General features: G+C 40.3%; 1 protein-coding gene across 2 annotated transcripts in view; it reads right to left on the minus strand.

The window, feature by feature from the left end:
• Positions 1-1,939: 1,939 nt before the first annotated feature.
• The window catches only part of DSC3 (desmocollin 3), a 51,698-nt gene continuing 41,048 nt past the window's right edge, over positions 1,940-12,589 (minus strand). Inside the window, exons 15-17 of one of the 2 annotated variants that reach the window (XM_019465483.2) lie at positions 8,500-8,757; positions 6,191-6,233; positions 5,985-6,097 (exon numbers count right to left, since the gene is read on the minus strand). In XM_019465483.2, the coding sequence (XP_019321028.2) occupies positions 6,207-6,233; positions 8,500-8,757 (285 nt within the window). In that variant the 3' untranslated portion in view covers positions 5,985-6,097; positions 6,191-6,206. Of the gene's footprint in view, positions 6,098-6,190; positions 6,234-8,499; positions 8,758-12,589 lie in introns of both variants that reach the window. The other variant, XM_019465482.2, reaches the window with a different exon arrangement.

Raw genomic sequence — 12,589 nt, forward strand, 5'->3', positions numbered from 1 at the left:
GGGAAATCAGGGATTTTCCACAGTGACAGAGCTGCGATTGGTTGATGTTTAAAGTTGGACACTTAGCAGTATTCGATTGGTTCCTACCTTTAGGTCAGACCACAACTGGGGGTACGGGTATCTCAATGATTGATCAGGAATACACGGGCGTGCCAAGCAACAATGATTGATCAGGAATACACGGGCTCGCCAAGCAATTGTACAGAAGCAGAACAAGCTGGTTAGGCTTGGTTAGCTTTCAGTTTCCCGTAACTTAAGCTTTTAAGTTTCAGTTTTCTCAGGCCTCTCAGTGTTACTCAGGCAGTTGGTAGATGCAGGAGTGCAGGAGGTAAGCAAGATTACCAAAATCAAAACCATTCAAGGGGAGCATCTGGTCTCGGACATCTGGTTGACCCCCTTTTTTTATCTGCCCTTGCCAGATTTCCTTCTCACTTTTGCCCACTTTCCTTCTCAGTTCTACATGCTATGAATATAGTAACTCATTCAATCGTCCCAATAACCCCTTGAGGTTGGTATTGTTATCTTGCTTTTAAAGATGAGAAAACTCGGGGCACCTGGGTGGCTCAGTCGGTTGAGCGACCGACTTCGGCTCAGGTCATGATCTCATGGTTTGTGAGTTCGAGCCCTGCGTTGGGCTCTGTGCTGACAGCTCAGGGCCTGGAGCCTGCTTCTGATTCTGTATCTCCCTCTCTCTCTGCCCCTCCCCCACTAATGCTCTGTCTCTCTCTGTCTCAGAAATATATAAACATAAAAAAATTTTTTTTTAAAGGTGAGAAAACTCAGACTAAGACTGAGACTGCAAAAAGTCTGACTCTAGAGGCATCCATTCTCAACCACTATGACCATATCAATTCTGCTGGATGCTTGGCATTTACCAAATGTTTGGATATCAGAAACAAAAATTCGGGGCACCTGGGTGGCTCAGTGCATTAAGCAATTGACTTTTGGTTTTGACTCATGGTTTCATGGGTTCGAGTGCCATGTTGGGCTCTGTGCTGGCAGCATGGAGTCTGCTTGGGATTCTCTGTCTCCCTCTCTCTCTGCCTCTTCCCCGCTCATTCTGTCTCTGTCTCTCTCAAGATAAACAAATAAACTTAAAAAAAAAGAAAAGAAAAGAAACAAAAAATTCAATGAGCATTCTTAAAGACAAATACTTAGAAGCAAAAATAATAACCACAATAAAAGTTCCTGAAATTGAAATCATGGCTCGAGTTTACACTACAATTTAAAGCTTTTGATCCAACCATTTTTGAAATGGTCAGTCTTACCTTTGTGGGAAAGCAGACACATACACAGCTAGGGAAAAGATTTGCTGTGAGGTACACAGCACCATAATTTGGTTGTGAACAAAGCTTGAAGGTCATATACTCTGTAAGTGACAGAACAAAGAATATTGCTTGCTTTTTTTTGCTTTTTTGAACTCATGATGCTTCCCCTTGACTACACAGCTCCAGGTAAGAATGCTATATCTTGGGGCGCCTGGGTGGCTCAGTCGGTTAAGCGTCCGACTTCAGCTCAGGTCACCATCTCGCAGTCTGTGAGTTCGAGCCCCGCGTCGGGCTCTGGGCTGATGGCTCAGAGCCTGGAGCCTGCTTCCGATTCTGTGTCTCCCTCTCCCTCTGCCCCTCCCCCGTTCATGCTCTGTCTCTCTCTGTCTCAAAAATAAATAAACTTTAAAAAAATTAAAAAAAAATGAAAAAAAAAGAATGCTATATCAGCATCTTATTTCTGGAACACCCTACAATTACAACCACCTTCCAATACTTCTTTACCCAAGAAAAATCAGCTAGAGAGATACAGATAGATATCATCTGTAAAGCTATGCCCCAAATAGTGCTCTCCCCCAAAATAGCTTAATATGTAAATATATTGACAATTTGATAATGACCCATTCCCTAAAACATTATCCCAGTAATGAATACAATGAACACAATGAAGGCACTCTTGAGGATCTATTTTCATGCCAGTCTTAAGCACAATTTTACAAAGTGATCACCTTGGAATCATCTTATCTCTAAATACGGCAAAGACAAGATTATCAAGTTAGCAGTTTCATTACATTCTATATCTGCAACTATTACTTTATACATTCAATTTTTGCTTATTTTAACCTGCCATGTTCCTTTAAAAGCAAAGCAATTCCTTTTAATAGCAAACTTAAAAATTCTGTTAAAAATGCTACAAACCAAACCTCACTGCATTTTAGACAGTTAACTGCTTCCTTATAAAAATATGAAAAAACAATCTGTACATTGACATTAAAAATTCAAGAACATTCACTGGAAAAAAAATGAAAGTTATTTTTACACTAAACTAGCATAATTTCCCCCTTACATATATATGGAAAGAAGAATGCCTCATGTTAAAAATGTTTACATTAGACATAAGAAGACCCTTATAAGGAAGAAAGAAAAGTACCCTTTTCAAAGTCTAGGTCTGTAAAATCTAGATTTGGGGGGGAAATTAGAAAATGGGAAAAGTGGCAACAAATAAAAATTGAGAATCAAATAAAAATTGAGACACACATTTCATTGAAGACATTGTACCTCAGGGCCCAGAGGGCTACATCAGGAAGAATGTATTCCCCATGAATGCCCCATTTGTTCTGCGCAGCCAGTTTGGGCCCGTTCTGTAAATGCCTGAAGACTTGACATGCAGCCGGCTTTTCCCTTGATTCCACACTCCAAATAAGGTGAGACATGGAAAAAGGGTTGGTGATATTTCACCGAACTTAAATGGGAGCCACCACTGGCCTGAGAAAAGAAGGCAAAGGGGGAGCCTGGCCTAGAAAACTTTTAAGTAGCAACTAATTTTGTCTCTACTACCACTCGGTGTCTCTTTATTGGTCTCTCTCCTTGCCCTCGAAGGCCTGGGTTTTCATGTTGCTGACTGTCCAAATACCCCACGTGGACTTGCACTCCCCCTAAGTTCCCTGTGTTCCCAAATGACCACTGGGTCTTTTTCTTTCCCGTATTCAAAATTTCTATTTCTTCTATTACTTAAAACATCCTTGTAAGAAAGCAAGCTCATAGAAATTAATTCATACTACAGGGTGATTGACAGCCTGGAGTATTCACCACCTAAGTGTTATTGATCGCATTGGGAGAGAGATTAAAGAAAGGGGATGGATGGGAGAGCTGGATTTCTTTTGAATCACACCAACATCAGTTTAAAACAGGGCAGTGAGGGGCACCTGGGTGGCTCAGTCTGTTAAGCGTCCAACTTTGGCTCAGATGGTGATCTCACGGTTTGTGGGTTTGAGCCCCGTGTCAGGCTCTGTGCTGACAGCTCGGAGCCTGGAGCCTGCTTCAGATTGTGTGTCTCCCTCTCTCTCTGCTCTTCCCCTGCTCATGCTCTGTCTCTCTCTGTCTCAAAAATAAATAAAATATTTAAGAAAAAAATTTTAAACAAAAACAAACAAAACAAAACAAAAAAACAGGGCAGTGAGTGGGGAAGTGCCATTTTACAATTCCCAGGCTTGAATTAGAACACAGCAGATGGTGATAGGTTTGAGGTCTTGAATCTTAGGATGGTCATGCCCCACTCAGTCCCTTCAGTAAGATTTGTGCCCCCCTCCCAGCTCCCTTTATCCTTTAAAATCTGACCAACACAGCAGGGTTTATCGGCTCTAAATTTTACAAACGTTGATTAATAGAAAAGGGAAGGAAAACAGTGATAGAATCTTTTTACCAGAATTAGGTTTTTAAAAGCGTTCAGTATTAGCTCCAAGAAAAGCATTTCATCTCTGGAGCCTTGCTGGTGGGAGTCAGGGAGCCTGAGCTGGAACAGCCATTTGCCAGCTGGCTCCACATTTGTGCATGCAGAAAGAAACTGTGAAGCAAGGCTACTGTTCCACCTAGTTCCCTCTTCCCTTCCCACTGAAACCAGAGAAGTTTAATTAGCTGTATACAATTTAAAAAATTGTTCTTAAGTTTATTTTTGAGAGAGAGAGCGAGTGAGCGTGGGAAAGGGACAGAGAGAGAGGCAGATGGAGAATGTGAAGCAGGCTCCACGCTATCAGCCCAGAGCCCGATGCAGGGCTCAAACTCACCAACCATGATTTCAGATCATGACCCGAGCTGAAATCAAGAGTTGGACGCTTAACCAACTGAGCCACCCAGGCGCCCCTAACTGTATACGATTTTAAAGAAATTACCCAAATGTACATGAACAATTTCCTAATATGCTTAGTTAATGCAGCACATAAGAACTAAGTATAAGAGGCTCTCTCTTTTTAGAACTTTAGGTTCCTATTGTCAGATACATTCAGCTTTATGTCATCATCCTCCCTTTTGGTTTTCATTTTATTTTAAATGTTGCATTAACTAATATATGTGTGTGTGTGTGTGTGTGTGTGTGTGTGTGTGTGCATGCATGTATGTGTTTATCCTTATCCAAAAGTAGAGCATTCCTATGAAAACTTTCATAAAGCGAAATGGCATAAAGCAAAGAAGCAATTACCATTCATCTACATGGAAAATTTTTTTAGTGTTCCCAGTCCCAAAATTTAACCTCTCTTAGGCTTCTCTGATACCTTAGGACACATCTTACTAAGTGATGTACAAAATTAATGGAGATAAAGCAGAGATGCTCACAGACACAGTTCAAAGCTGAGGCAGCTTGATACTGAGATGCTGAGTGAAGTTCCCTGGGGGAAGGAGCTTGGCGGGCCCCCCTTCTCTGCTCTGGGTACACGCTGCCTCTATAAGGCTCACCGCAAGGTAAACGCTAAATGCTATCCTCTCTTTTTGCATATAAGCAAAATTCTTCTTCAGGTACCTTTAGGTTAGCAAAAACAGGTAGTAATGCAAGGTTTTCATGCAAGTGAAGTGGCATAACATGAACTTTTGAAAAGTGAGGGATATCACTCTCTCTCTCTCTCTCTCTCCTATCTATCTATGTATCTATCTATCTCTCTACTCTCTCTATATCTTCAGTAGTCCTGAATCTCAGGGAAAAAGATGTTAATACTTAGGATTACAATCTCAACAGAAGATCTTTGGTGTTTTTTGTTCAAATACTGACAATAACTCTGTATAGTGAACATAGTTCTCTTTCTTGAGAATAAGGAAACTTAGATATATTCCTCATAATAATCCTTCTCCAAACCATAAAGCACACACTCAAAAGCATAAAAACAACACAATTTTTCAGTCTACAATTTCCTGTTGTAGTTTAACATGGTGGCTATGTATTTTTTAAGACCTTATTAGGGTAACCAAGCAGACAGAACTAACTGCCCTTCATGATCTAGTTGCCAACCAGAAGGAAAATGAAATTCTAGTAGTCTTTGGAGCTACTCAGTGGTACAAAATTTTTAAAGAGCTAAAAATTGCAGTACAGTTTACCATAATGTTTGATATAATCCTATTAACTTAAATCTGGAATAAGAACAGAATTTCTAGCCCAGATAGCTGTTCTATATTCAATCAAGTACAGCATAGTTATCATTGAACTGATATTAACTAAACACATTTGTTGGAAAGCTATCTATAAAGAATAGCAGATCCTTTATAGACCTTAAATCCAATGTTACAGCATGATTTTGCTAGCTGTCTATTTATTTTGCAATAAAGAAGGCCAAATACGTTTAACATTTCAAGCTTCTTGGAAAAGATAAGCAAAAAATTGCTATAAAACTACAAATTGGTAAACAGTACAATTAAAAATTTAGAAAACTTCATATCTATTTTTCTAATATATATGTTAAAAACATATCTATATATATTAGAAATTGAAATTCTAATATATATCTAGCTAAATATATACATATATGTATGTATATATATACATACATATATGTATATATATATTAGCAATTGAAATTGAACTTTAAATATCCCTTTTGGAAACTTCCAGAATGTCTGGCAAAAACACATCTCATTGTAGAACATTAACATTATCTCTTTGCGCATGTTTCTGCTAATGTAGTAAATTTGGCTCCCAAATTATTTAAAAAGTCAAGGCCATCTTCTTCCTGTTTTTCGCTGCAGCACCCTACAGAACCAGCTGGAGATCCCTTTCCTTCATAGTTATACGTAAGGACATAATCTTGAGATGGCACATGGTTTTCATTCTGATTACACAGATGCAATTTCTGTAAAATAAACAAACAGAAAAAAGGATTGTATTGTTGTATTATTTTAAGTATTCTTAAACATATGAACATAAAATTTATTATTTTATTTACCTTTTATGTCTAATTTTTAACCAGTGTGTCCTCTAATGGAGTCCTACATACAAAAAATGCACATGATTGGTCGATATCACAACCATACCATAAAATCAGTATATCTTACATTTCTAGTAATCCATACAAATAAAACAAATTATATATATACAAATGTTATATTTATGTATATTTAAATTATCATTAAATGCTTAACTCTAAACTTTCTATCTGGAGTTCAGGCTAGTCCACAAAACGGTGACACTATGCACAGTGGCCTAGAATTTGACGTTGGATATCTGAACAGTCCGGGTTTTGAGTCCCAGTTCTGGCTGTACCAGCTACGTATGTGACTTTGAGCAGGTCACTAAACATCTCTCAGTCTCACTTCTCACTCTCCTTACATCTAAAATGGGAATATACACAGTGACTATCTCACGATACTGATGAAATAATAGCGCATGAAAAATACTCTTCCTTCGCCCAGCACATAGTAAATATTCAAAACACATTAACTAAAACCACTACTACATGCAGTTTTAAAGTAGGCAAGAATTATCACATTGGTTTCAGAATGACGTTTTCCGAGACAGCCAAAACATGACAAAATAGAGAGATGCGCAAGACATTTTAGTGAGATTAAAAATACTCAACATAACCCGGATTGCAAAAACCAGCCCTTTGCACTGGAGAGGCCATGCATTCAGCCACATCCACCCTCACAGTCTGTTACTGGCCAGCTTGTCTAACCCCTGGGCTCCTCCTCCTCACCTGTGTGCCCCCTGCCTCTCTAACCCAGAGCTTATTTCCTTGGCTTATGTTATCAAGTGTCTTTCTTCATGACCGCTTCAGCCTCGTATCCCATTAAGTGATGTGCACATTGAAGAACACCCCTAGGAGTGCTTCTTAAGCTTCACTCCTTCCCCTGCCTGATCTTACATGAATACTGGCTGTCTAGAAACAGAAAAGAGATTAACACTTGACTTTGACGGGAAAAAATATGCTATGGACATGCGATAAGCTATAGCCGCGTCACAGAAAGGTGCCTAGTTGCAATCCATTAAAGGATTAAGGGCTTCTGGTCCACTGTTGGTGTTACAATGGTACTGGCACACTCTGATAAAAAGAAAACTTAGTACCAGGAAGAATATTCAATCCAGTGGTTCTCTACCCAGGTGGCACATGTGAATTGCCTGAGGAGTTTTAAAAATAATAATTCTAGGGCCGCCTGGGTGGCTTAGTCAGTTAAGTGTCTGACTTGGGCTCAGGTCATGATCTCCCATCTCATGGGTTCCAGTCCCACACTGGACTCTGTGCTGAAAGCTCAGAGCCTGCAGCCTGCTTCAGATTCTGTGTCTCCCTCTCTCTCTGCCCCTCCCCCACCCTCAAAAATAAATACAAATTTAAAATAATAATAATAATAATAATAAGCCAAACCAATTAAATCCAAATCCTTCAAGGTGGAGCACAGGCATTAATATCTTTTAAAAGCTCCAGGGAGGGGCGCCTGGGTGGCTCGGTCGGTTAAGCGTCCGACTTCGGCTCAGGCCATGATCTCACAGTCCATGAGTTCGAGCCCCGCGTCAGGCTCTGTGCTGACAGCTCAGAGCCTGGAGCCTGTTTCAGATTCTGTGTCTCCCTCTCTCTCTGCCCCTCCCCTGTTCATGCTCTCTCTCTGTCTCAAAAATAAATAAACGTTAAAAAAAAAAAATTAATTAAAAAAGCTCCAGGGGGATTTTGGTGTGCTCCCAGGACTCAAAAATCATGATTTAATCCCTCCTTTGTTTTACATCCTTGCTGTCCCCTGAATAAAAATGTTTTATATATGAATGGTGCTTTTTACATTACATATAGTTTATACAGCTCATATTATTTAATGTTCATCCTAGAATTGTGTGCAGATGTTTTGTTTTCAGAGAGAGATGTAGATTTGATTGGGGGAGTTTTGTGATTGTAGGGAGTAAGATTTTTTTTTCACATTCTTCTATATGAAAATAATTCGTGAGGTAAACTACATCTAGAAGTGGCATGTGGCTTCAGGTTGGATATTAGAAATTTCCAGATCTCATGAGATTTTAGAAATTAAAAGAAATATGACAGATGGAATAAAATCTCTTTTATGTTAAATAATGTAACAAAATCAAAGGGCGTGGGGGTGGGGAGGCATGGAGGAGGGCAGTGCTGGGAAGGACCAGAGAATGAAAGAGAAAAGATACATTGAAAAGATACATAGGGAAAAGCAACTTCTGCAACTGTATGCTAATTTCAATTTCCTCTTGTTCTACACTTGGATATGTAAACCGTAGAATGGAAACCTGAGGGAAACTCACTTCACCAAGGCGGGGCTGGGTGAAATTATGCCACTCGGAGTAGGCGTGTCTGCAGTTGTCCGTCTCCACGTGTCCTCCCCTGCAGGAATCCAGGGTGTGATGATGCCCCGTCCCCCGGCACGATTCCAGGGTCTGGTGTCCGCCTTTCACCATTTCAATGGTCTCCTGCCCTCCATTCTTCATTCCTGATCCCATGGTACCGCAAAAGCCTTGGCCAGAGTTATTGACTGTCTGGGTCATAAACCCATTGGCAGAACACTGAAATAAAATAAAATAAGACCATTTGTATCAGGAGGAAATGGATCCCAAGTGATAAGAAGGCAAGGGAGAGAGAATGTTTATTCAACGTTTTATTGATTCATCCGTATTTTCTAATTGTGTGCCCGGTCTAGGGATACAAAGATGGGCATGATCCCTCACCAGCTCTAAGAAGCTCTTATTCCAGTGAGGCAGAAAAATCAGATGATTACTTTAAGAATGTATACGTAGGTGAATGCAGAATGCTATAGGAACACTGAGGAACACATTAAAATCCACATCCAGAGAGAGTAAGTGGAGAAGTCTAAGAGTAGGGGCTCCGACTGAGAAATGGGAGGAAAAAACCACCACCTGCAGGAAGGTCTACAGGCAAAGGCAACGGGGTGCTTTGGGGGTCTTCAGCTTCAGCCTGTTGAGAGTGGCTGCCACATAGGGTTCAGGGTAAGAGAGGAAGTGGAGAGGTTATAAAAGGCCAGAGAATATAAAGAACCATATGCCATGCTAAAAAATATAGACTATCGGGGCGCCTGGGTGGCTCAGTCGGTTAAGCGTCCGACTTCGGCTCAGGTCACGATCTCGCGATCCATGAGTTCGAGCCCAGCGTCGGGCTCTGTGCTGACAGCTCAGAGCCTGGAGCCTGTTTCAGATTCTGTGTCTCCCTCTCTCTCTGACCCTCCCCCGTTAATGCTCTGTCTCTCTCTGTCTCAAAATAAATGAACGTTAAAAAAAAAATAGACTATCATGAAGATTACGGAGACTCAGAAGGGTTTTAATAGACAGGCAAGGCACATATTTTTAAAAAGTCATTCTAGGCAATAATGTAAAAGACAAATAAGAAGACAATAAGTTGAGTGTCACAGATATCAGAGAGATATCACAGATATCACCTGAACCATTCTAGGTGAAACATGATAAGGATCTAAGCCAAAGTAGAAGCAAAGATGACTCAAAGTGGCTGGACCCCATACGAAGTTTACTGGCAGTTAGATGGATGAAGCAGCAAATGGAAGGAATTATTCCTATGTGCTCTGCTTGTGCAACTCCAGATGGCATAATTCCCTGAAGTTGGGATGAAGGATGTGCTTGTGGGTGAGAGGAGGGGGAACAATTCAATTTGGGGCATGGCAAGTTTAAGAAACCCGTGGATGTCCACAATGCATATATGAATATGGGGTCTGGAGCTCAGGTAGGGGAGCTGAGCTGACGCTCTAATTCCAGAAGTCACCACCATATAGGTGGTAGTTGAAGTCACAGGGATAAATTATAACACCCAGGGAAAATGGTAGACTAAACAAAAAGAAGGCTAATAACAGAACACAAGAACAAATGTTTTAAGGGGTTGGTAAAGGAATTAGAAGGCAGAACTGATCTGAAATAGCAACTGAGAGAATGAAGGAATCCAAAAGACAAACTCTGAAGCCATGCAGAGAGGATTATGGTAAGGAGAAAACATCAAAGTTGTTTAAGAATTGGTCCAAGTAATCACCTCTCAGATTCAAGTAAAAGAGTGGCCACTGGTGATCTGTGTCAAAAGAATTTCCACGAAGTGCTGAATGAACAGGAACTAATGTCATGGAGAAATCGAGTATTAAATCTCTCAAAGAGTTCAGTTTCAAAGAAAAAGAGACATGGAGGGAACTAGAGCAGACAGAGTTGAGGGGATGTTTGAAGATGAAAAAGACTTGATTCAACAGTAACTTAATGCTGGAACCTCAGTTGGAAGTCTGGGCCATGGGTGAGAAGTCGAGTTACCGTGGCAACCTCAGGGTGTCAGTTCTAATTATAAACCGTTACTTTCAGACAAGACCTCCATTAAAATCAGGCTCCGTTGTGCCATCTTCTTGCCAATTTGTTTTCCTTCTATTGAATATGCAGAGTCTCTAACTAAACTGGAAGATTTTCAAGTTCAGATGATTTGGAGTTTCAGATATTTCAGAGTCTGAAATGTATCTATAAATGTCATACATAGTATCTCATTGCCTTAGAAAATTATACCAGAAAGGAGAACTAAAAAGTAGCCATTTGGTGGCGCTGCTGCCCTATATTTTTTGCTTAGGTTGTTGCTACCTTGAAATTCTATTCAAAAAAAAAAAAAATCCTGATTATCAAATCTCCTTGATGGTATAATTTCTGTCATTATAAATACATGTTCAGAGATCACGCAAGCTAAAACCGGGAGACTTGAAGATAAACTAAAACCAAAGCTGAGTCCACAGTTCCTTGTTTCACACTCTATTCTCTGTTCCTTCCTGACCATCTCCACGCCCAAAGTTTATTCTCACATGGTATCAACAGCTCCTGTTCCACGTCAATGATTTCCAGATTTAACTTCTCCAGTCCTGACTTTTCAACCAGCTCCTAACCCCATCTGAACTGCCTCTGACTTAAACTTAGCTCTAAAAGTAACGTCATCACCTTTACTCATTGTACTAAAATGAGCTTACCCATTCACTACAAAGTTTTGTTACATTTAAAAAAAAAATTTTTTTTAATGTTTTATTTATTTTTGAAAGAGACAAGAGTGTGAGTGGGGAGGGGCAGAGAGAGAGAGGGAGACACAGAATCTGAAGCAGGCTCTGGGCTCTAAGCGGTCAGCACAGAGCCCGACACGGGGCTTGAACTCACAAACTGCGAGATCCTGACCTGAGCTGAAGTCAGATGCTTAACCGACTGAGCCACCCAGGCGCCCCTGTTACATTTTGCAAAAATATGCCTAAAATTATGTTCTGGTATAAATTAATAATCCCAAGTCCTTCTGAGAAGTGCTCCTAACAGAGAACAGGTAAATAGGTGTGAGTATGTTATGGTGAAATGGCCAACTAATACCATCAGCTCCAGCATCAAATGGTAAAGAACAAATATGAAGAACATCTCAATCATTCCATTCTCAGATATAAAATAAGATCTTACTTTGAGCCAAGGACTATCAGGGACTAAATGGATTTTCTGAATGGAAAAATAATTACAGGGCTCCACATGGAGGCATGTCAAGCACAGGAGGGCTATGACTTTGCATGATGGTGGGAAGGAGGTTAAAGAGAGAAAGTCAATAAGAAAGGTATCTTTGACATATCAAAGGCTTGATATGAAGTCACTGTCCCTGGCTATGGCCTCTGTCACTTTGGCTTCACTTTTTATTTTGTTACTCTAGAGTTAATAAGCTATCATTTACATATTTGAAATATTGATTATCCTTATTTTAATTTTCCAGTTATCATTAGACTACTAGAGTTATCTCCTGCTTAAACTATAGCAAGATTCTAATCCTTGAACTTCCCCATCCTTAGTGTCTTCCTGTTCTCACCGATCACCCTACTGACTCAGCATCATGCTGTTCCCATTATGCCAATCTATGCAGGAAAACTTTCACTGGCCCTTCCTTTCCAAGAAGATAAACCCCAAATCCTTAGTGTGGCATATGATAGCCCCATCTCTTACATCCTCTCCCCCAAAACCCTAAGTTTCAAGCTTCTATTCTAAAACACCATTTCTTCCATCTCAAAACAACCTCTTTACTATTTGTTGAATAATCCCTAAACTTTGTCATCCCCTTTTTCATTCTTTATTTTTTAATTTCATGTTTATTTCTTTCTTTTGAGAGAGAGAGAGAGTGAATGGGGAAGGGGTAGAAAGTGGGGGAGACAGAGAATCCCAAGCAGGCTTTGCACTGCACAGGGCCCAATGCGGGGCTCAAACTCATTAACTGCAAGATCATGACCTGAGCTGAAATCAAGACTCAACCAACTGAGGCACCCGGGCGCCCCTCCTGTTTTATTCTTAAGGCTGTTTTCCTCCTCTTTAACTATTCCCACAACCTCTCCACTTTCAACCC

This window comes from Panthera pardus, unplaced genomic scaffold (genome assembly GCF_024362965.1).
Source record: "Panthera pardus isolate Hobbes unplaced genomic scaffold, ASM2436296v1 HiC_scaffold_15, whole genome shotgun sequence".
In the NCBI taxonomy this organism is placed as follows: domain Eukaryota; kingdom Metazoa; phylum Chordata; class Mammalia; order Carnivora; family Felidae; genus Panthera; species Panthera pardus.